The 25,483-nt window shown below is 41.4% G+C and overlaps 1 protein-coding gene across 4 annotated transcripts in view; it reads right to left on the reverse strand.

Moving 5' to 3' along the window:
* ptprk (protein tyrosine phosphatase receptor type K) overlaps positions 1-25,483 on the reverse strand; it is a 133,996-nt gene that overhangs the window by 17,562 nt on the left and 90,951 nt on the right. For 2 of the 4 annotated variants that reach the window (XM_080453631.1, XM_080453629.1), the window contains exons 10-21: positions 20,304-20,486; positions 20,082-20,201; positions 19,815-19,924; positions 18,769-18,970; positions 18,449-18,554; positions 17,822-17,894; positions 17,069-17,191; positions 16,428-16,502; positions 14,318-14,354; positions 8,967-9,102; positions 4,742-4,771; positions 480-649 (exon numbers count right to left, since the gene is read on the reverse strand). In XM_080453631.1, coding sequence (XP_080309757.1) covers positions 480-649; positions 4,742-4,771; positions 8,967-9,102; positions 14,318-14,354; positions 16,428-16,502; positions 17,069-17,191; positions 17,822-17,894; positions 18,449-18,554; positions 18,769-18,970; positions 19,815-19,924; positions 20,082-20,201; positions 20,304-20,486 — 1,365 coding nt within the window. The remainder of the gene's footprint in view (positions 1-479; positions 650-4,741; positions 4,772-8,966; positions 9,103-14,317; positions 14,355-16,427; positions 16,503-17,068; positions 17,192-17,821; positions 17,895-18,448; positions 18,555-18,768; positions 18,971-19,814; positions 19,925-20,081; positions 20,202-20,303; positions 20,487-25,483) is intronic. The other 2 variants (XM_080453630.1, XM_080453632.1) reach the window with 1 other exon arrangement.

The raw sequence follows: 25,483 nt of genomic DNA on the forward strand, positions 1-25,483 counted from the left end.
GATGCCAATATCTAGGTCCTCTGTATGTAGACTCTTAAGCCTTGACATAAGCCTGATTTATACTTAGTTGTAAGACAGTTTATAATTTAAGCATTAGACTTCGTCGCACAGCAGTGTTGCTCGCTAGAAATAACTGATTTTCAAGAGAAAAACTGTTACAGGTCAACTTTGTCTCAGTGGAGAAGACAGTAAATGGAGAATAGAAATGAAAACTCAGTCCTAGAAATTTTAGTCATTTTAAGATGTTAGAATAGAATAAATTAGATTCAGAATAGATTCATTGTTGTAGGAAAAACTGAGCGTTTAGACTTAAGACATGCTGCATGCAGACATAAATGAATAAATAAATCAAATTAATTAATTAATTCATTCATTCATTAAATCACAGAGTACCGTTTGCAGAGTAAGTGAAAATAATAAAGTTGCATTTTTTGCAAGTGTGTATATTATGCATAAAAAACAAAGCAAAAAAAACGTACATCTGTTTGTGTTTGTGTTGTAGTTGTGAGAGTCCATAAAGGTCACGGCCATGGGGTCCTCTCCATGGAGCGTGCTCTGTTCAGCATAGCTACGATCCATGGCGTTCACCATGTGAGTCATCTCCTGCCGCGTGGTTCCGATGGCGTCTTTGCGCTTCTTTGCCAGTTTCCTGTCAGGGGCAAACAGACACACAGTTACACAATAACACACACACACACACAATACAGTACACCACACACACTTGAGTGCATCACCCAGCCTGCAAACCACAGCCCACAGTTCACCGTAACAGAAGAGCCTAGTTTTGAATTGCCTACAAGCATTGGCTTGGGGGAAAACAAACTTGACATACGGTGGGGTCTGCAGGCTACTGATCCCCGACAAAAAGAGGGAGAGAGAGAGGATAGCCAACACTTATTAGGTTCAACCATAGGAGCAGAAGGATAAATACACAGCAATTCCTCAACGTTAATTCAACCACTTGAACCCTTGCGTCCCTATTCTGTGGGCGAACATTTGTCAAAAATTGCAGATCTAAAAGCTGGCGACGCATCGTCAGCTTGTAGATGAGCTATTTTCAGCGAAGTCATTTGGTGTAGAGGGGGAAAAAAGGAGCTATAAAGCCCTGGGGGACTCCGGTCAACACAGTATAATAGGGTTTAAGTGGTTAATTCTGAGCATGTACAAATGTAACCAAATGGACCCTACATTTGTACACCCTCAGAGTGACAAATGGATAAATTAACACTGAGGTAACACTGCGTAGCAACCAAGGAACAAATAGCAACCAATAGCCAAGAGAGCAGGGTGAAGTACCTATTACTAGTAGAACAGGGAAAGCATGTTATCATCCATGGTACCATAGAGCTGCTATTAGAAGAAAACCTCCACACGGTCAAATGGTTAGGAATGAAAACCAACCAATATTTTGTAGACTCTTGAATTCCAGTAGGTATGGTATGTATAATTGTGATTATGAGGTTTTCATCTCACCGTGATTATGGGGGGAAATCCCAGAGAAAACAGAAAGATATTACGGGACTCACTTTTGATCGGCAGTTGACTAAACGGAACCATTTCCCAACTGTAGCAGCATACAGGTGTTACCGATGTATGAGAGGTATTATAGGGCCTAAGATTATGACATCAACACAGTCATATGTAGTGCAGGATTTGGGGATATTGTTTGGGAGAAGAAGGGTATCTATTGTAAGGGATACCTGGATATTTGACATTTAAATTATTTTATATAGTTAATTATTTTTCCTCAGAGGCAGCTGTCAAACTGTGGAAAATAATCTTATCCTTCCTCAGTTAGCTACCAGCTTAAATCAAAATTCCACTTTGGTAGAGGTTTCGGTTGTGCATTTAACTTGCTATTACTTCCAATATTGGCGAGATATCTTCAACAGTTGCTCGGTTGATTGAAAACTGACCATCCTGAATAATCTCTCCATTGAGTTACAATGCACAATGAAACAGGTGTCAAATTCATGCATTTAGAACACAAGCAAATGCTAACAACCGATTCTACCAATGTATAACATCACAAAATCCAAACCCAGTTCTTTTTTATCTTAAAAAAAAAATCCAAATTCCCATTGAAGATATCTCACCAATATTTGGAGTTACATCATTGCAAGGCAACTAACTACACAACCCAAACCGCTACCAAAGTGTAATTTTGCTTTATTAACGTAAGCATTCTACCTTAAAGCCAAAGGTTTCCATCAAGAATGCTACCAATGCGAGCAAGTGCAGTCAATGAAGACACCTTTTTCATCCACAGTTAGCCCCATTTAGAACCTCTCCCTCCGCTATGTAGCTCCGAGATGAGGTCCTACGTGGCCCGGTGCCGTTTGAGCGAAAAAATCTCGCACATTTTCCACTTTACATGTTTCTTACCCCTTTCTGCACATCGTATCCAAAAAGTAAAGGTTTTCTGAAATGCTCTCAGATGTTTGAAATTTTAACGTACAATAAAATCTATCCAACGAGTTGAAAAAAGCGCTGTAAAGCTCCTAAATGTTTTTAAGACATACCCGGAAGTTGCGCCCGTAGAGATAACATTACTGATTCCCCTACTGGTCAAATGTTGAATTGCATCTTCTAATGCATAATATTATGGAACCGGCTGAGGAGAGAAGCGATTTAAACGCTTTTTTCAACTCGTTGGATAGATTTTATTGTACGTTAAAATTTCAAACATCTGAGAGCATTTCAGAAAACCTTTACTTTGTGGATACGATGTGCAGAAAGGGGTAAGAAACATGTAAAGTGGAAAATGTGCGGATAATTTTCGCTCAAACGGCACCGACAAACGAGGAACCTCATCTCGAAGCTGTACGGCGGAGGGAGAGGTTCCGATTGGAGCTAATCCACAGTGTGACCTGTAGACCTCTTGTAGAAACATAAGATTAAAAAACTCAAAAGGTCATTGTCTCCTTTCAAGTAGCATCATGATGAACACTTTGAGAATGAGCAGTCAGGAAGTTCCCGGGAGAGTTATCTAGAGGACTTCAAACTTCAAGCATGACGGGCCATGCAGGAACTGTAGCTGGATCAAGAGCAATAAATATACATCAGTTAGGTCAACATCTTTAATAGTGAATGATCACCACACCTGCTCAAAAGGAGCTGCTTGCCCCTATGGCATTTGGCATCCCAAAGATTTATCAAAACTAAATTGGGGCTGGATGTATGAATCTGTCTTACAATTATAATCTTACCTATCAAATGAATATTTCATGTATTGCAGACTACATTTGCACCAAATTCCAGTGTATCATATAACAAAATATTGCTATTGACATAAGCTTTACCCAAAGGTTTTCTAATAGGGATGCAAAAATGGTCACAGATGGACCTCATCATACATCATCATACAGTACAGTGATTTCACTGAGGATTTATTGACAGTCCTCCTTCTATTTAGATAGTTGCCAAACTGATCAAATATACGGCTCTGATTGTGTCCCAACAGACAAGAGCATGCTATGGTTTTGTTTTACCTCTTGACCCCAAAACACACCATCTTCACCTTGAAGACCACACGCACGCACGTGCGTGTGCGCACACACACACATTCACACGTACGTACACACACACACACACACACACACGGTAGAAACACAGCTTCATCTACTGAAGAGGTACATGTAGCACAGTGTGTGCACGTGTGTGTTGAGCAGAGACCTGGGAAATTGTCTACACCCCCACAGAAGAGCCATCTAAATCACCGTTTCTCAACGTCAAGTTCAGGGACCATCAGGGGAACCGAATGGACTCCAACGGCTCCAATTTGGTCCCATTTGTTCAGTCTCAAGAGTTAAATTAACACTGTGGATTTTATAGCGCAGATTGGGGTCCCAGCGGCAACCCATTGTACACTCTCTTAGTGACAGACCCGTAAAAGGGTCCATTTGGACCGCTGGTGGCCGCCGAACGCAGACGTTGAGAACCAGTGATCTAAACGAACTATCCCAACAACAAAACCTGAAGCCACGTGCCCCCATACAGGAACCAGATCCACCAATAGGAGAGAGACACCGAGCATGTACAGTAAGTCACCATGGTACCTGTGAGTTGATGGGCGGATGGATGATCACATGACTACATGCACACAAAGAGCTACAGATCACAAGTGCAGCATTCTTTTTTCAAATAACACGCTCAGGCCGGTTACGTCCCACTTTGGCCTGTTGGGGGCCGTGTTTGCCTGCTGTGGCTCCCTACGGCCAACTCTAGCCTGTATCGGCCTCTCACTACTTCAGAGGAGCAACTTTGGAGCATGTAGAGGACACCAGGACTGGTGTCCATTCACTTTCAATTCAAACGCTTGAGCAGTTTAAAGAGACAATGACGTTCTTTTTTTATTTTATTTATAAATGTTTTCTCTCCCTTTTAACGATTTAGAACTCAATGGTAATTGTTCCTCCTTAACAGGTTGGATAATATGACATGGCACAAACGTATGTCGATATTTCAATAAGAAACGCTTGCAATGCACTTTTAAAGAAAGGAATCCTAAACAGTTTGAAATGAAAGTGAACTAACCCCAGCCCTGGCTAGGTGTCAATGAGGATGGCTTTGGCAGGTTGGTTGGTTGGTTGATCAGAGTTGAAAATGTGTTTGTCTTGAAAAAAGTATACTGCATCTTTAAAAAAAAAAAAGAAGGAGAAAAAAAAGAAAACAACTAGCCACTAATTCGCCCAATAAGATAACAGCAGCCGGGTGAGCTGATTGTTGATTGTTTACTTACAGGTAATAAGAGTATGAATAGTAGGTCCTCCTGGGGTTGTGAGCCAATCAGAAGGCAAAGAATGAGACACAAGGGTCATGAATATGCAAATTGGGACAGGCCTTGTCCTGTCCCGACCAGCAACAACAGAAACATAAATGATAAAATAAAATCCTGATTGATTTCCATGGCTACAATTTGACGTTCATGCAGGGGGGTTATTAACATTAACATTATTGATATTATTATTATTATTATTAATTTATTGGCCATTTCTAGATTATATTCAAGTTAAATAAATACTACCATAACCAAACTCATAATGTGAGTTTAATAAAGTAATATATGTATATGAATACATATACATATATACAACTATGATGATTAGTATTCGTAAAATAACAAAAAGCTTTCATTACATTAACTTTAAACATCCAAGTCTTTCACTAACATTAGTATTATTACTTTCTTTAACTTGCAATTTTATTTGATCTTTTGAAGAATATCCATGCATTTAAAGCTGCCTTTTAACTAGAAGGCCCAATTTAGAGATTTAGCCACGATCAGCCAATCGTGTGTCATCATCCCTATAGCCAGTAAACATTCTGTGGCAACAAACACAAATCTGTCCCTTTAAGACAGCAGGCAGCTCACTTCCTGTAAAACAAGCATGATGTCATTGTGATGTCATCATGTCCCCACCATTTTAAAGATGCAGTATTGTTGTCTTAAGTTGTAAAAGTTCAATGAAAATGAAGATTGATCTCCCCAGAACACTTCACAGAAAATAAAACAACCTCATGATGCGTGATGATTTACAGTAAATGTAATATTACAAATTTAGATATTTTTCCAGAATGCTCAGTGGCACATCTAAATCCAATCCATTGTGACAGCTGAATTCACAATGGAAATTGTTGCTGTTAAAACTATGAATGTAAAAAGGAAAAAGGAAGAAAAAAAAACAACTTAAATAAATTGTGTCAACCTAAATATGTATTCAACATGTCAGAAACTAAATCAAACTCGTATTAAAATTAATCACAAGTGGAACATTTTCTGCTTCTGTACAATTACGTATGTTTCGTGACTGGATGCAGTTATCATAAGTTAAACAAAAGTTATTATGTTCTCATAAACCAGCCTACACAATTGTCATAACTCAAGTCAGTTCTCATAACTTAATGTAAACAACGACTGATTTCTTATTCCTTTCACACGTTATCCTTTAAAAATCATGCGTGCACCTGATCTGAGATGACCAGGTCATCTGAACTCTAAAATTGGTAGATGCAATTAGAAATGTCTGAGAGATGCCAATCATGGCAGTATTTACTTGGTAACATTTCCAACACTATATACTTTATCGTGTCACGGGCTGGCTAAATGAGCCGTTTGACAGCAGAGCCATGCGTGGAAACAGGGTAAAATGGGTTCTGTCATCGCTGTTCAATTAACTATGAAAAAAGAAAGCGAGCCATCATAATATTAAAAATGGGAGTGCTTTCCCTTTAGCAGACGTTAAAATGAAGTGGCGCATACTTGCACACTGAGAAACAGGCATGTTCCATTGTTAGAATTCATTATAAGAGCTGGAATAAAATTTAGAGGTGTGTGGGGTCAGGAAGGAACCAGTCAGTACATGACAGTTGCCTTGTGACCACAGGTCTCTGCCGTCAGGACTTAATAGGATTCTAATTAGGTATAATTGACTGAGATTGACCGTGATTGGCTGTAATTGGGAGACAGCGGTCTTGGGTGCGTGCTCTGACCCCCTTCCGGTGACGTTCTTGTCATCACTGTCCTGCTGAAACCTCCTACAGTACCGCCGCAAATTCATCATCTGAGAAGTGGCTGGTTTTTCCATTCACAGCTATGCGTATAGGAGATGTTAAACATTCAATGGTTCGCAACACGTTTGCTTTTGCAGGATTTTTGACTATTTTTGCCAAATGGTTGGCTATTTTCTTTGAATATTTCCCTATTATGGCATACCCCAGTATAGGGAAGCTGGGGTTCATGTGGTTATGGGGTGTCAGCTGTCAATCGCAGCGAACAAAAGATTTCTCCAGGACCCTTGATGAGACAAGTGGATGACACATGCTGGTGTGTGACTCAGGGGGCAATGAATTCCTAATTACAGTCTTTCTAATGAGAGAACCTGACTCTGATCACCGCGGTCTAATTGAAAGGTCGCATAGGGAGGAACAATGGCCCTATTCATTATCATCACATAGTTGCCGACAGCGCAACCACACAGACACGTGTGCGAAGATGAACAGACTTGGAACATGAACACTCAGCACCAGTTGTGATAATTCATCTTGTCTATTTCATGCTACTCATAGAAATGCACAACTGCTGAAAGTGACGGTTCAAAGAGTCCTCCTCTTATGCTGTTAATGTCCTACATAGCGCTGAGCATCAACGATTAAAAATATATACACATATTTGATATTTTTTACTACGTCAGTGAGTAAGTATATTGGCTAATAATGCATTGTAAAATAGCTACACTCAACAAGGCTAAATACAGTAGAAAAAGTATGGTGATAAAACCTTCACTGGTATAAAGTTTATTTCGGGGGACAATACCATCTTGAAATTCAGATACATTGCGTGCCTACATTATGAGAACTCAGTGTTGGTGCAAGATACAGATGATTTGAACAAATTTAATCAATTTTCAAATCTGAATCAGAATGTCAGACTGCCATTGTGTGTACAGACTGTGACAAACAGAAGGTCACGGAGCTGAGGATCGACAGCTGCAGAATGGAGCTGTTCAAAACACTGATGACTTGTTGCTATTAGTTTTAGTTTGAAGCCATTAAATGCTGTTTCACTGGAGGTTTAGACCTGGATTGTAACCACATGAACCCTAGTGTCCCCTATTCTGGAACATTGAGCAAAAACAGCAGACCTATAAGCTCAAATCGTATCTCGAGCTTGTAGATTTTGTATAGAGGGAAAAAGTAGAAGGCCATGGACCTGGGGCTCAACAGAGTATGGGTTTAAGTGGTTAAATGTTGGTTCACTGGAGGGTTAGGCTAAACCTGGGGAAGGCCACAAAGCCTGTTCACCATATCTAGGGCCTCTTGCCCTCTTCCAATGTTTACTAAAAACTGTGATGGTCAGAACTGAAGAATGACTTCAACTACATATTCAACTACATATTCCAACTATTTACCTGCCCACCATCCCTCTAGTTTAATATGAACACTAGTCTCACCAATCACTGGGACACAGGGGAAAAGGAGTATTTTATGGTCCCAGAGAAAGAGGAAATTCATTTTATAGCACCACCCAGCTGATGGCTGCTCAGATGGCTCTGATGAGTGCAAAGATGCAGATCTGTAAGGGCTAAAGTGTTTTGCCCAAGCACAGTTCAACATATATACTGGGCGAGCCGGGGGTCGAACCGGCTACCGCCTAATTCCCAGGCGGCCTATCTACCCACTCAGCTACGGCCGCCTGAAACACGCTCTCTGATCTCCTCAATGAATGCCACGGTTCTGTGTAATCTGTGAAACGTTGCAGTGGAAATCACCTGTATTGTTCTGGAATAAATACAGCTCCTATGTAAAATCCTGAATGTTAATTTAACTTAATCTTAAAAATTGATCTTTATGGATTTTACATTGTATGGTGGAAGAACGTGCGACAGTGTCAGACAAATTGTAGATGTGGTAAGTGGCCACATGGTGGAGCCCTGTGCCAGTGTAAAACATCATTGAACTGCGTGTTCATATACAGTACCAAGACCAACTCCAGCATGTGAAGCCTGCCTCGCCAGATGTGAAGCAAACGATTTGACTCTAAAAGATCTGTGTTTGTCATCACAAAAGTCTTATGCCCAGATAAATTCCTGTTACTACTGCTAGTGAGCACGTCACCAGATTGCAACTGATCAGATCTCATACTAAAGAAAATGAAAACAAAACAAAATGCACAGTGTCTAACTTTGGTCATCTTATACATTAACACAGCGTTTGCCATGTTGTGCCTTTAACATGAAAATAAATAAATAAATGAAAACTTCAGGAAGTGAATAAGTAGGTTCTGAAGGGAGATCAACATTTATGGTGGATGGATGGTGAAGCTACAGTACTACAGCACTGAACACACAACAAGAACATGACTTTGGATGTGCATGTGTTTTTTTTGTGTGCATTTGTTGTGTATGAATGCGTTGGCACTCAGCGGGCAATAAAAGGCTTTTTACTGGGCACGGGCAATCACTCACCTCTTTTTAACCAGCAGGATGGCTACCAACACCAGCAATATAAAGACCAGTACTCCAGCACTGATGCCAGCGATCTTCACCACCCGGTCAGTCTGTTTGGCAGGGTCTGGAATGACCTCCGGCTCCTCTGTAGCACCTGGTAAAAAAAACATTGGACATTATTGTCATGATGATAATAGAATTAATTTGAACCCGGCAAATAAATGCATATATATGTGGCAAAGTTAGTGGCACGCAGGAAGAAAAACGGATAAAAAATGTCATCGGTCCTGCGATTTCGCTCACTGCCACAGTTGTAATCACTCGCTATCAGCCACTTGGCAGCAGTATTTTTGCATTCCTTCTTTTACGCAGTTGGTTTGGCTGGGAGATAAAGTGGCCACGAGTGGAAATAAAATATTCCTACAAATCCAGCGTTATCATTCTTTCAATGTTCACTCTTCAGTAGGCCTAAACCGTTAATATCAAAGCTACATGGGCGATAAGCATAGGGAGGTTATTTAAGGGGGCTTCTGTTGAAAATTGCTACAACAAATCACAGATAAGTGGTGTCTCAGCAGGATGTCAAAATCTTACTCATGCAGAGAGCGTGAAAAGCTGGGAAATGTGCAAGGTAATTGTGTAAAGTGTCGTTTGTCACTTGTAATCTATACCTTCATTGTATTACTGATTTCTTTTCCTGAGAGCTGTTGTTTGCCGAACATTGGAAGCAGAAGAAAAGGTATTTCTGGCCGTGCATTTTGGTATCAGTACAGTCAGTGTTAAAGTTACCTGCTAGAAGCAGGAGTGTGCACTCAAAAAGAGAATAATATGTCCCTGGTAGTTTACTTGACCGTGCCATTAATCCAATCCCTGAGTCTACGTGCAAAACAGCTGCATGCTAATGAATCTGCGTAATGGATGTGTATGAACCAGACTGTGCAGTAGGCTGAAGTTCACTGGCAATCTTGTATGCCCGAATCCTTCAATATCAAACGAACCAGCATCATCTGCATAATCAAGAAAGCCCAAAAGGGGGCGTTCTTCCTGCAGCAGAAGTTCAACATGACATCATAACAATAACAAATAAAAAGTAAAAAAAAAAAAACACACACAAAAAAGCATCCTCATATTCCCCCTCCATCACAGTGTGGTTTTTCTTTACTGCCTCTTGCTCCAAGGACAAGCTGTAGTACAGTACAGTATAGAACATTATCTGCACTGCTGACTGGGTCATTGGCTGTCAGCTTGCCCTCTGTCAAGGAGCTGCATGGGACCAGGGTGAAGAAAAGGCCAGGGAAGACCGCCATTGTCCCTGCCCGCCCAGGCAGCCATCTGTTTCAGAAAGCCCTCTCCCGGGAGACGGTCCCGGTCCATTTAAGAACAACTCTACCTCAGCAGCTTCTCCCCAGGAGCGCTCACCCTACTCAACCAGCCCTAAAGCTCCCAGACACTCACATCCCTGGAGGATTCCTCTACATGCCTCCATTGGACTGTCTGGAAACATGGTACTGCCACACAAACATTATCATTAGGCTAACATGCCCTTTGTCGTTATCCAACGGGCATTTAAATAATCGTGGCACTACTTTACAATGTCAGCTCCCACCAGCATGGCATGCCACTCTATCGCCTCCAGAATTATGTTGGGTGTTTTGGAGACTTTTCTTTTTTTTTTTCTTTTTTACAGTAGCTAATTATTTTTCGATATGCCAATTCCTGAATTCCCCACACACTTGTGTGTGTGTGTAATCTTGTCAGGGCTTTTTTTCCGCCTACTGGTTCACCTGCCAGCGAGGAGTTTCACCAGGAGGACATAGCGTGGGCGAGGGAACACCCTACTCCCCCAGTCCAACATCCCCTGCTGACAGGCGCCCTGCCTAACCCGTAGGAGTAACTGGTGCAGCGACAGATCGCCCTCCCCGTCAGTCTCTCCCTCCCACGAGCACGGCCAAGCATGAGGCACCGTGGACGATTCGAGCCCACAGTCTCCGTGGTGGAAGACATGAAACTTGACCCTTGCACTACCCGAGCGCTGGTGTTTTACAAAAAAAAAATCAATTATAGATTATCTCTAAAGGCATCAAATTACGGGTAATGATCAGTAAATGGACGGTCAAGTGATCTCTGCTCTGACACAGCTCCTGTTTTAAAAAAAATCAGTTTCGAGACTTGAAAGTTTTATGTTTTGCGTTTTGTCAGGCACAGACTGACAATGCAAACCTCACGGTTTACCAGTAAGTTTGACATAAATATCCAATCAGCTGTGCATGCTATGGTTGAATAAATAACAGCACAGGACACTGAGGTTTAACTCGATGTTAAATTCTCTGGTGAAAGAAAATCTATAGCTATTTGAGCCACAGCAGACTAATAACGGCTTGTAGATGAAAGGGGTTGATCCTATCCATAACTTAACAGTAGCTTGTCTAAAAATGCGCTTAGCTAGCACGACAACAGAAAATATACAGTACAGAGGCAGGAGTCATCCTGACAAAGGTTCAGGGAGTTCTACTGTAGGAGCAGTGTGCACCTTACACAATAAAACCCTCAGTGATAATTTAACTCTGAGTGCACAAATAGAACCAAATGGGTAAGGGTCCGTTTGGTTCCATTTGTACACTCTTTTGAGTTACAAATGGATAAATCAACATTGATCATTTTACTGTGTGTGATGTATGACACAGAGGCATCTGTTTTCACGGCCCTAAACCCTAGTCCTCACAAATCTAATCTCATAAGAGCAAGAAGAGTTCATTCTGTGGCAACACCAACAACATCAGAATGTATTATCATAATCCAACATAAAAAAAAACACACAACCACTCATGACATTGATGTAACACATCTATCAAAAATAATCTGTCTCTAATGCTAAATACAAGATAATCGCAATCTCTCTACATCTCCGTCTTGATATTTTAAGATTTAAAGCTGCCGTTCTAAAGCCAATGAAACAGTGCTTCTGTGACTGCAGGACTAGACTAAAGCCTACATACGTCATTATGTAAAAGCAGTGCAAAGCTATCCTGACTTTCTAGCATTTATGGGCCACACTAAGCCTATTCCAAGTCTCCCAGACATCTTTGCCTATCAAAATCCACTGCCATTCCATTTTGGAGAATTCACTTTTCGGACGGCTCTAAAGCAGATCAAATAAAACGGGGAAACCAAATGTGTTATTATTCATTAAAGATTATTATCAAACTGTGGAAGTCTACTTTTAAAGAGCTTGGGTAATATTATAGGCTACAGGCAGATATTTGGCCCATGTGCATCGCATAGACTAAATATTATGTGCAAAAGCTAGACATACTATTATCATTGTTATGACTATATAAGGCTAGTCATATACACTGTTAAAAAGCGGTAATTATTTTGCTTAAAACTGACTTCAGTCTCCTACTCTCCTTCAACAATGCATTTTTTGTTTTTTGCATGAGCCCTGAAAACAGCCAATCTACAAGCACAAAGTGTCACAGTGTGGCGAGTTGTGAGCTTGTAGATATGCCATTTTGGGTGTGTGACATGCCAAGTGTGCGTATGCCAAGTATAAATCAGGCTTTAATGTTGAAATGTGTTACATTTCTTTTCCAGACATCTGATTATTCGGCACTGGTGGTGGCCTGTTTTTTATTATGTTTGTGTGTTTGCAAGAGAACCAAATCATGTATTCCTCTTGCACAAAGTTATTATACTGCTCTCAGACAAGGGAAATGTTTGACTTCACATACAGATGACAAAACAAAACAAAACAAAACACCAGAGGAGCCTGATCTCCACTTACAACCCTATAATATAGGGTTTTAAAAACATATTATACTTCAATGACCGGGGTCCCCCAGGCGTCTGTACTTGCCCCCCCCCCCTCTTTTCCCCCCTCTAACCAAATATCTTGGCCGAAAATATCCAATTTACAAGTTTGTTGATCTGCTATTTTCGCCGAATGCTCGCCTCATTATGACAAGCCAAGAATAGGGACGCCATGGGTTCATGTGGTTAATGACTGGAGCAGCCCTTAATGTCTATTAAAAATTATCCAGGTCAGTACAAACACACAGACGCTCCCTGAGGCATTTGCAGGGCACTATGATGCAAATGACCTAATAAGACCACCAAGCGCTTAACCCACTACTGCCACCAAAGACATGGCTGACCCCGGCTGACCCCTCTATCCATTAATGTATCCTCCACTTCGATTAGAGGAAATCCCCTCCAGGCTCTGTTAGCTTCAGTCAAGGCCAACATCTCCCGAGGCTTCAGTCGGGCCAACATCCCAACATCTCCTGGGGCTAGAAAAACCCACAGACAAGTCTTTCCTACTGGCTGGCTACAGTAAGTACCCACCTGCTCCAATAACCACAGCTTCCAGTGAATGTTAAAGCTGTGATTAGATGGGAAATCCAGAGCAGATGTACAACTATACCAAAAATAGCGATTCTGTTTTAATTCTGCATTATCAGACAAAATACTGTGGATAGGATATTATTATAAATGGGCTGTAAACCTGTTCACCATTCTACGGTTATCTCTAAGCATCCTATGTATTGTGTATTAACAGCCAAATGGCCAAAAGGATAATGGTTCCAATGAAAGCATCTTGGTAGTGCCCTCAAGTTCATCCGTTGATTTTTATAAAGCCCTCTACTATACAGTGTGTGGTGTGTGTGTGTGTGTGTGTGTGTGTGTGTGTGTGTGTGTGTGTGTGTGTGTGTGTGTGTGTGTGTGTGTGTGTGTGTGTGTGTGTGTGTGTGTGTCTGTCTAGGGATTACACTTTGACCTCTTAGAGTCAGCCTGATAATCTACTAGCATATGGCAGCTAGTAAAAACATGACATTTAGACAGCCCCACACACATACTGTCTCCCTAGACTGCACAGTGTGTGCCATGTACACACAAACAATGTCTATCATGCATAATACAGAAATTAAGTTGTCTCTGTAACAAACATAAACGCGTGCATGTGTATTCACACGCACACACACACATGAAGAGGGATGAGGCGGTGAACTGAATATTCAAATAATTCTGTCTCCAAATGATCTGTGACATCACTCCTGACAGACATTCTAAGGACAGGACGCTTCAGGAAAAACACAGATTAATGACCAGCCATCAGGGACACAGCAGGAGAAAACACATTCATTAGACAGTCGTCACATAAGATAAGATAAGCAAGGCTAACCCGGGGTAACAATGATAAAAAAAATAACAAATAAACAGTGTGCGGGGGTGGCGACATGAAAGGTGTGTCAACCTTTTTGTAGAACAGATTTTTTTTTCATTGTGACTCAGCAATAGTGGCGGAAAGTAAAAAAAAAAAGGATCTGAAATGTGTGATTCAGAACAGACTGGAGGATTTATTTTCTCACCTTTAGTAGCCAGCCTGAGACACTGCGTCTTCGTTTCCTGGGTTGAAAAAGACAATTTACAATTTAGGCATTTAGCAAACACTCTTCTCCAGACCCTAGTCAACAAACGACAGGGTGAATGGTCACATAAGTAAAGTGCAAAGAGAAAAATGGAGTGCTTCAAGAAACTAGGATACAGGGTAAACATGAAACCTAGCATCTGTCTAGACAACACGCAACTGTGTCTAAATAACATTCAGAGAGAGAGATAATTACATTTGAATAAATCGCTGCTACTTGTCGCAAAGGTTTTATACAAAGTGAATGCAAAACCTTGAGATACTGGCTGAAAACTTTCAAAACTAGCTAACCTCTCCTATATGGATGTATAACTATTTCTGAACGAAAATGCTAAATTTGAATAATTTAAGCTCTGTTTAGACTATTTTGTTTGTACTTATTTGTGCATACATTGTTTTGTTTGTTTTGTTCCACTTTTGCTTTAGCAATGTAAACGTATGTTTTCTCATGCCAATAAAGCTCAATTGAATTGAATTGAATTGAATTGAATTGAATTGAATTGAATTGAATTGAATTGAATTGAATTGAATTGAATTGAATTGAACGGAATTGAGAGAGAGGCAGGCAGCAGTGGCTCAGGATGTAGAGCGGCCACTTGAAAACAAAGGTTCCCGCTACAATCCCCAGCTCCCCTAGTGCTACTGTGGAGGTGTCCTTGAGCAAGACACTTAACCCCCAATTGCTCCCGGCAAGCAGGTTGGTGCCTTGGCTTGCATTCATGGTTTCCTCCACCGTCGGGTGAGTGAATGCGTGTGAATGGGTGAATGTAGTGCACATTGTAAAGCGCTTTGGATAAAGGCACTATATAAATGCACCTGCATTTACCAGAAGCCCAGGTATAAAGTAGTGGCTCTCAAAGTGGGGTCCCGCAGGGGTACTTGAGGGGGGGGGGCAAAATTAGGAACAGTTTAGATTATTAAGCCATATGCGACACGTTGTGAGCTTGTAAATCAGCTATTTTCTGACAAATGTTGTCAAATCTTCCTCTTACTGTATGGGGTTCCCTGGCACTAAATCTTTTCAGCTAGGAGTCCGTGGCCAAATACTGTACATGTCAATGTGGGGGTCTTTGACATGAAAATGATGAGAACCACTGCCATACAGAAACCACTACAGCAACGATGAAGTCACAGTGACCGTGTGTGTTTTTAATGACTGGTGTGCTTGTGACAAAAAGGCGAGGGCCCCTCTCCTCTCAGAAGTGTGTGTAATTATTACACGTTGTGTGGGTTCCTTCCCTATGAGAAGAACGACTAAAATACTTGGCTTTGCAGGCAGATGTTGTTTTAGCGTGTTTAGCCTGTCATTCTACACGCATATATATTGTCGCTGTCGGGCAAAAACCTTGTGTATCCATATTTCAACCATATTTCAACAACTCAAAGAGTCTCCTACCGAATCTCCTATAGACCCGGTCATCAAATTATTGGCTCAGGAATGCAACAAAGGCAGTAAAGTCTCCATGAATGTCTCCAAGGCTTCATGGGGTGTGTAATTGATAGAAAATAAGTAATTTTTGGGGTGCACTATCCCTTTAATTAACACTCTACTTCCTCATATGACAGTGTTGTGCACAAGTAGTGAAAATTTAAAATCTATATCTATCATTCCATTTATCTATTCCATCATTATCTAGATCAAGATGAGGTTGCAGATATGCTATTTTCGCTGTATTTGAAAAAAAAACAAAAAAAACAGTGAAAAAGTGTCTGTGGGTTTTATAAATATTAAACCAATCAAAAGTATTAACAAGAGCTTGTGACAAAATAATAACTACATTGGACCCATTGGAACACAGGTTCTTTTTTGTCGGGCGACCTTAAGAACTCTAATAATTGAATATGTTTGATGATCTTTGTTGAATGTTAGATTATACTGATCAAATGTGCTATTTTGAGAATAAATAAAATTAGTTTCAGCGTGTGCGCATTTTTGATTAATGAGGATAACACTGAGGGTTTCACTGTGTACTAACATCTAAGCAGCTTCTGTAGCTTTAGTGTGTTTAGTATACATTATGCACTGCACATGCATAATAATTCATATTTACCCTCTCTGTGCTGCTAACAGCCTGCAGGTAGATGTTGTAGTTCTTCCTGGGAGCCAACGGAGGATTCCAGAATCCCTGGAGGAAAGGAGGGTCGGATGTTCAATTTACCTGAATTTGCAATTCTGATCAAACAGTGAACACGAGGCATGAAGTGTGGACTGTATAATGTATACCCGGATCCATGTTAAAACACGGATGGAAAATGAATGTTACCAGACATGGCAGCTGTTGTGTAGACTTCCTTCAATTTGACTGTAAATACTGGAACAAATCAATGACCTTCAGTTCGAGTCAAACTGAGCTTGGCGTTTCCCCTCGTGTTTACTCTTAATGGGCTTGTGTTACACAGTCCAATGCATTTAATTATTATAATTTTCTATTTGATTTACTCTCTTCTAGGACTATACGGTACAAACGTGTGTCCTTGCCAGTTCATGTGGCATTTCTCATTTCCAATCTTGTGTTTGTCGTACTGCCTTAGCCTATATTGTTTGAGAATGTGTTATACTATATATTTCTTGCTGTTCTCTACAATTCCTTGCAGTTCAAATTCCTTGCATGTGCAAACACACATTTGTAAAATAAAGAATTCTGACTTTGATTAAAAAAGGCACCTGGCTGTTCCAATAGACCGCCATTACCTGATAAGTTCTGTTGTCTCCCACGGTGAAAGGGAGGGGCTCAGGCAAGTTACTGGGAGAGAGCTGGGCAGCGTAGTAATACGGAGATCCGCCACTGGAGGCGCTGTGGTAGGACACGGGGACCTGACAGGATTGGATAAACAATGCGTGTCGTTATTCATGTGTACGTGTGTTCGTAGACACAGGTAGGAGCAGCATAAAGGCCTTTAACCACCGTCACCACGATGAATAAACAATACAAAAATGCTAAATATTTGAGCGCAAATATTTTGCATCACAATTGTATGAAAGATGTCTCATTCATACAGGTTGATACCTTTATTCGCTGTGAGGAAGCTCAGAAAAGTCGACCTTGTTCAGAATAATGTTGCTTTATCGTAGTATCTTTATTGCATAATATTTGTGTTCTGTGTGAATATACTCATGATACAAACAGCAGTTCAAAAACATACTGTATATTTTCTTGTGAATTAATCTCCCTCCAGTGTATTAATAAGGACCTTAGGATTCAGGCCCGTTTAGTTTACATTTATGATTGCCTTGAGGTACTTAGTACTCTGGTCCCATGAAACATTATGAAAAGTTTGGTTGCTAAAGATGTTGTAACATCATTATTATTATCATTATTAACAATATCTTAACAAATGCATGCTTGACAACTGAAATGATAACATTTGCATTGGTTAGTCATCAGTAGTTGGTTAGTTTACATAATACAGTAGTTGCCACAGCTACAAGAAGGCGGAAAATCACCTGGTAGCAGTCAGAGGAAGCTGCGCGTCGTGATCGCTGAGGGTTCACCTCCTCCACCACAATCTGGTATGCACTGGAGAAAACAACATCAGTTAACCCATGAAGACCTGGAAAGCCTATACGATCTTATACTCTTCAATCCGGGAAAGCATCTGTCATTCTTGTTTGTCAAAAATGTATATATATTTGGCCGCGGACCTGTACAAGCTCGCAGCGTGGCACAAATAGCCAACGTACACATTTTTTAAATAAAAATGTCAAGTTTTTCAGATCACTTTATTTAGAAGGCGTTTTTAAAATTGGCACCAGGTCTAAATGGGTTAAGATCAGTTTAACCTTTTTTCTTATTTTTTTTGCTGTGTAGGATGTCAATACTTGGAACGAGGTGCTAGAAAACTGAAAAGTACCTATTACAAGAGAAGTAGGTTCTGGAACACTTCGATCAATGCATGTTTCTTTAATAAAAAATGCCAAGTTTTTTCGGTCAGATGACCTTCATTGGGGCAAAGCTGTGTAGGAAGTAACTTAGACAGGAATAGAAGGACAGCCTTCTGCACTCCTGCCTGTATGCATAAAGTGTGTCTGGATTTGTGTTTCCATGTACAGTATTATGTACTGCATGTGTACCTTATCGGTGCTCCTTTAGCCTGAGCAGGTTTGAGCAGGACGGTGATGGTTGTTGCCGTTTCGTTCAGAAAGGCTTCAGACCCATCATACTCCTCTAATGTAGGGGCTAGAGAGAGAGAGAGAGAGAGAGATTCAGTATAAAATGATGAACTAGCACAGCCAAACTTAGCTCACATCTACATTAAATATGATAAATGATATACATTATCAAAGAATCATTATTAACATTAAACTGTGGATTAAAATGTGCAGGGTATGCTAACTTGACAGACTTTGCCATTTTATCCTTAATAACTTTGATATTAAAGGTTCTACTCCACCTGAAATGTTAGTGGTAACGTTGAGCGTCGTTGGAGGTCCAAATCCTTTGGAGGTGGACGCTCGTATTGAGAGCTGGTAGGTGACACCGGGGTGGAGCTGGGAGAACAGGTTATGGGTGGCATTAGAGGGCAGGGACACCATCAGCCCCGGTCGCTGGAGAGGCACTGACGGATCGAACGAACGCACACCACTATAGTTGATCTGTAGGGGAGAAAAAGACGTCATTTGTTTGACAGCCGACATCTATCAAAGATGCCATGTCCCCATACAACGTATATTAAACAGATTTTTCTGTGATACAAAGCTTCACTATCATCACATACATTTTCATATAGCAGTTTACCATTAAGCACTTCAGCTGTATATACCTTGTCATGACAAAAGTTTGAACATTTAGAATTCATTTTTTTATTTATCTTCTTTTCAACATTTTCACCTATAATGACATGCTCAAAATAGGGACGCCAGGTTGAAAGAAACCAGTCTTCTGTTAGCTAGTGGCATAGTTACAGTAGGTTAAGTGCCTTGCTCACAGGCACGTGAACAGTACTTATTGAGGACAGAAGAGAGCTTTTTAACCACTTAATTCCTATATACTTCAGTTGACTGGGATCCCCCAGGGGTCTAATTGGACACTGCCTTTTTCCCCCTCTAAACCAAATCTCTTTGTTGAAAATAGCTGATCTACTAGCTCACAACGTGTGATGTTGCAACCCATTGTGTTGTTGGTCTGCTAATGTTGCTGAATGTTCACCAATTTTCACCAATTTTCACCAAATGTTCGCCCGAGAATATGGACGCTATGTGGTTAATTTAATGCAGCACTATGCAATGGATTTGAGCTAGGGACCTTTCTTACTTCTCCACACATAAGAAATGAATGAGGTCAAGTGCCTTGCCCAAAGGCATGTTATCAGTACTTTTCAAGGGAGGACAGGACAGATATTATTCATCCCTTCCAGCCAACATGCATGAAGGGATTAGATCCCTTGACCTGATAGAGGAGGACTGCAGTGCACGCCAACAGCAGTATTATCATTATTACCTCATATTGTATGATGACTCCATTGGGCTCAACTGGTTCCTTCCAGTACAAGAGGATTCTGTCCTCGAATGGAGTGGCACGCACTGACTGACTGGGAACTGGGCCCGGAACTGAGAAAACACACACACAAGCATACAATTTAAAAATAAAAGGAATAACAAACAGAGGATGTCACACTGACTGATTAGGAAGCGATAACAGACATACAATAGCGTTTGGTTACACAGTGTGTTTGTGTGTGCGTGCGTATGTGCGTGCGCGTCATACCATCCTCGTCGGTTTGTATGACTGTCTCGTCGCTCTCCTTGCGTCCTTCTGGATTGGTCAGTATCATCTTCAGACTGACGTTGGTGTAAGGTGGCAAGTTGCCCACGAGGTGGCGAGGAGCTATGTTCAAATATTACATCACATTAATTAAACCTAAACTACTGGTGGGAGCTTTTTAACAACTTGCATAGTCGTTTAGATTCTGTAAAATTAAAACATTACCTTTAGGGTCCATGTCCAAGCAGTCAGACTTGCTGTGGTTGTTGGCCGTCATGTAGTGGTAACAGATGGTGACGTTGAACGTGTGGCACCGTGTTATGTTGTAGCCCAGCGACTCCCAGTCTACGGCAATCAGACGAGATCTGGTCTCGGCTATCTTCAGACGCTTGGGGGTTCGCATTGGTTCTAGAGAGAGATGGGGGAAACGGAGAGAAAGAGGGAGCATAAATCTACCTTGCAAACATAGAGATTTCTGACTTTAGGCCACCTGGCCGAGGGTATGAGCTAGGTGTACTCAATCTCCAGAACATTCTAATGAGTCCTCCTGGTCGAACTGATTCCATAATAAATATTCATGAGTGGGGCAGGCCTACAGGGGTGTTGTGTGTGCTGCCACGCTCACTCCGTCTGTCAAATTGGGCGTCAGAATAAATAATTAACATCAAGAATAGGCCTACAGCAGACGCGGGGAAATTACAAAATACGTCTTTTGATGAGTTGACTTTGCGGATGGGGACATTTCCGCAGTGGAAAGGAAATACAAAAATGTCCAAGGCTCAAAAGACTTGGTCCGCCTCAGTATGTATGTGTGTGGTATTTAGTCAGAACTCTCCCGAAATGAAAAAAATAAAAATAATAATCTGTCTCTGCAATTGAAATATTAAAGTGTAATAACTTGAAGAAGTTTACAGGCTATGTGTGCGTTTGGTGTTGTATCCTCTAGTATGTTTTTTTTCAGAGACGCGGTTGCCAATTTCATCTGCTCAACTGCTTCTCTTCGCTGCCGTGGGCAATGATTACCTTAACTGGCTCATTTAACTCGATCAATGAATGCACGCACATAAACACACACCGAGCCAGGAAGCAGCTTCCTCAATGGAGCAAGACTGCAAACACCAAACAAAATCTTTCATCCTCTTCTCTCATCATTTATTTATATCAAGAGTCACTAAAGTGATGGAGCTACATGGCAGTACTTTATGTCAGATGATCTCGTGTGTGTTCCTTTGATAAATGGACAGGAGCCACTGCTATTCTATCTGAAGGAACTACCATTCTATCTAAAGCAGTGGTTCTCAAACTGTGGGTCGGGACCAGGGGGGTGGGGGCCAAGGGGGGTCCCCAAATGATTTTTGGGGGGTCCCTAGATGACAGTAAAGTGACAATTTAAGGACTTTTAAGACCTTTTTAATAACTAGAGAAAAGGAAAAAAATTACTTAACTTAACATTATCTAAAGGAATATATATACAGTATATAACCACTCTATCTGAAGGAGTTAGCATGTTATCTATAGGAGTTATCATTATATCTAAAAGTTACCACTGTATCTGAAGGTGTTACCATTCTGTCTAAAGATGTTACCATTAAAATATAATGGTACTGTCTATAGATGTAGAGGTTCAGTTTTTCTACCTTAGAGGAGTTACTATTCTCAATAACCTTGAAGCAAGACTTCACTTCAACGGCATTATTCTTCTCCTGTCAATTATTTTCCCCAATTTCATCATCTGTTCAAATGGTTTTCTGTGTCATCACCAATCGATGGTTTGGTCTTGGCGACAGCCACGGTGTCACCTCTGCTGATATTTCTCTCTGTCCTGCGTTCTGCCATCCTCTGCTCCACTGCCTATACTACCCCCTCTGTGTCCTCAGAATGTTGTAATAAAAAACACATCAGCTTAAACAGATACCATGCTATTTCTCCCCCTCTCTCTCTCTCTCTCTCTCTCTCTCTCTCTCTCTCAAAGGAGAAAACACAAGGACACAAACTTGTCACTTCTTCTGACAACCCATTATCTGCCTGTCACTCACACACACACACACACACACACACACACACACACACACACACACACACACACACACATATATACCAAGATAGAGTGAGGGGGGGGGGGGGGAGAGAGATCCACAAAAACTCACCACGCACAATCATATGCACACAGACACTAGGTTGTGACAGAATCAAGATTAAATCTGGGTGGGTCGTATGTGTGATTGTGTGTGAGAGAGAGTGAAGGAGATAGATGGAGACAGAGAGAGAGAGAGAGAGACAGACAGAGAGAGAGAGAGAGAGAGAGAGAGAGAGGCAGTGTCTCCAATAAAACTTCTCATAATGAGAACGGTGTCAAGGGCAAACCCCATACACACACACACACACACACACACACACACACGCACACGCACACGCACACACACACACACAGCAGTAAGCTGAAATACAAACATGTCGTGGCTTGCTAAGTCATTTAGATGTAAATAGAAAGCTGATATTATAGAGACGCAAACAAATAATAGAGAGTGAGCAAGAGAGAGAGAGAGAAGGAAAGGAATTGAGGAGGGGAAGAGACAAGAGTAGGTAATTGTCTGCTGAGCAAATATTATTGCTCCTGTGTGTGTGTGTGTGTGTGTGTGTGTGTGTGTGTGTGTGTGTGTGTGTGTGTGTGTGTGTGTGTGTGTGTGTGTGTGTGTGTGTGTGTGTGTGTGTGTGTGTGTGTGTGTGTGTGTGTGAATAGTTAATAGAGGGGTCAGAACATTTCATTTCTGCATCACCCTGTTACTGGGTGGTTGACATTTAAATAGAGAGAGAGATACAGTAGTTCTCCCAGTCTTGCCCTGTCTCTCTCTCACTGGCTGTCTGTCTGTCTGTCTGTCTGTCTGCCTGTCTCTCTCCCTCTGTTCAAATCAATACTTGTGATCCTCACCATAAACCTAGCTATTAGGCACAAACCACACACACACACACACACACTCATGCGCGTACGTGAACACATACATACACACACATCGTTACACAGTGTAATAAATTGTATCGATTTCAGGGTCTCTTGATGCTAACACTGAGACGGTTTTCAACCTGGAATTAAAACTAAAATATACGAGTATCTGGCACATGCACGCACACGCATGCGCGCACACACACACACACACACACACACACACACACACACAGGTCACGTATTTCTAACCTGCATTTCAAAGCCCCATTCCCCTCCTGACCCATAATGCATTTCTGCTTATCTCTGTCTATTTACTGCTGAGAATGAAATGGGGGGCGGAGGGGGAGAGGTGGGGAGGTAGAGACAGAGAGAAAGACACAGAGATGATGAAAGAGACAGAGAGAAACAAATACTAGAATGAGTGGAAGCTAGCCCAGAGCAGGAAGGGAAGGATGGAGAGGGGGAGGAGAGAGAGAGAGAGAGAGAGAGAGAGAGAGAGAGAGAGAGAGAGAGGAGAGAGAGAGAGAGAGAGAGAGAGAGAGAGAGAGAGAGAGAGAGAGAGAGAGAGAGAGAGAGAGAGAGAGAGAGAGAAAATGGAGGGAGAGGGAGGAAAGGTGAAGGGTAGATAGGCAAAGAGAGAGTGAGAGAGAAACAGAAAGGAAGGAGAGAGAGACAGGGAAGGTAAGAGAGAAAGGGGAAAGAGAGGGAAATAGAGAAGGGGGTATGGGAGAAAGAGACATGGGGGAGAAAGTGAGAGAGAGAGAGAGACAGAGAGGTAGAGAGAGATAACTAGGTTGGAAGGTGGCCAAAGGCATGAGGGCCATGTTCCAACAGTTTAAAAAAAACACACGTACAGAGGGCCGCCTTGTTCCCCTGTCGGCCTCCCTTCAGACAAACACACGAGCGGCCAAATTCATGTTGGAACTAAAATAGGCTTTGTCTCTTGCAGATGGGGGGCTTTGAGAAGCCCCACAATGCCAATGAGCGCACCAAAACAATAAGAGGCGAGGACGACAAACTAATGCGCCCTCGTATCGACACAATCCAGAGGCCGCGATGAAAGCGCCACGGGACAAAAGCTACGGAAATGAAAAGTCGATTCATTCGGGAGACGAGCTACGTGCCGCGAAGTCAGCGAACGGTGGAATGCACCAACAAACACTGGAAGACGACGGCAAGAAACATAGAAGAGACATCGGAGGAAAAAAGGGGGATTAAGATGGAAGGGAAAGGGGGTGAAATGAAAAAGGGTGTGAGGAAAAGAGAGGGTATACAAAGATTTGTGGCCATAATCCAAGTTAATCCGACCAATTAGTTTCTAGTAGGCCTAATCCTTCCACTGTCAGGAGTTTGACAAATGGTACTCTTGGCTGTCTGCCTCTCCGTCTCTGTTACCGCTTCCCTGAACATACGCAGTGTTCATTTAAAGGTGCTGTGTAAGTTAGATATATTTTGTACTAAGATAAATGTTATATATTTCTATATTCCCATAGCAATCATTTCTATAGAGTATGCGTTCAGTTACAGGGGTCTCCCAGTCTCCCATCTTTAGGTGGGGATACCAATTTTATCCAAATATAAAAGAGACCCCCGTTACTGAACAAAAGCTCTATAGCAACAATTTAGTTACATGTGTAGTACACTCTGATTTTACTGTGTCTCTTTCTCTCAGTCTGTCATTATATTTCTCTCCGTCTGTCACAGAAATCTCATGGTTTGTGTGCAAATGCTGGAGAGTCCATATTGGTTTATGATCTGTTTAATCCATTAGGACCGGGAAAGCATAGTCATTTTTATAGATTTCTTAATTTATTTTTTGCAAATCTTTGAATATATATAATTTTTAAAAGTGAACATTTGTGGGGGGCTGGAACATATTTTCAGATGGGGGCCCGCGGCCAAATACATATAATTTTGGGGGTCCTTGACCTTAAAATGTTTGAGAACCACTGATATAAGTTTTTTCAGAAAACTGTAGAAGACATGTATAGATGCGTTTCCGGATTGACACACACCCATACTGTAAATGCAGGCAAGTGTGTGTGTGTGTGTGTGTGTGCGCGCGCGTGCACGCACGCACGCACGCACGCACACACACACACACACACACACACACACACACACACACACACACACACACACACACACACACACACACACACACACACACACACACACACACACACGCTTGGACAACTGTTATGATTGATACTGTTATGATTGATATTATCATTATTATGAATACTAGTGTAATATATTAACCAAATGAATTAACTGTATGTACATATATATATTTATATATATATATATTTTGTATTTTGTATACTTGTCCAAAGGAACTGAAAATAAAACTGAACTGAACTTTACTGAACACACACACACACACACACACACACACACACACACACACACACACACACACACACACACACACACACACACACACACACACACACACACA

Source organism: Gymnoscopelus braueri (assembly GCF_963280865.1).
Source record: "Gymnoscopelus braueri genome assembly, chromosome: 16".
In the NCBI taxonomy this organism is placed as follows: Eukaryota; Metazoa; Chordata; class Actinopteri; order Myctophiformes; family Myctophidae; genus Gymnoscopelus; species Gymnoscopelus braueri.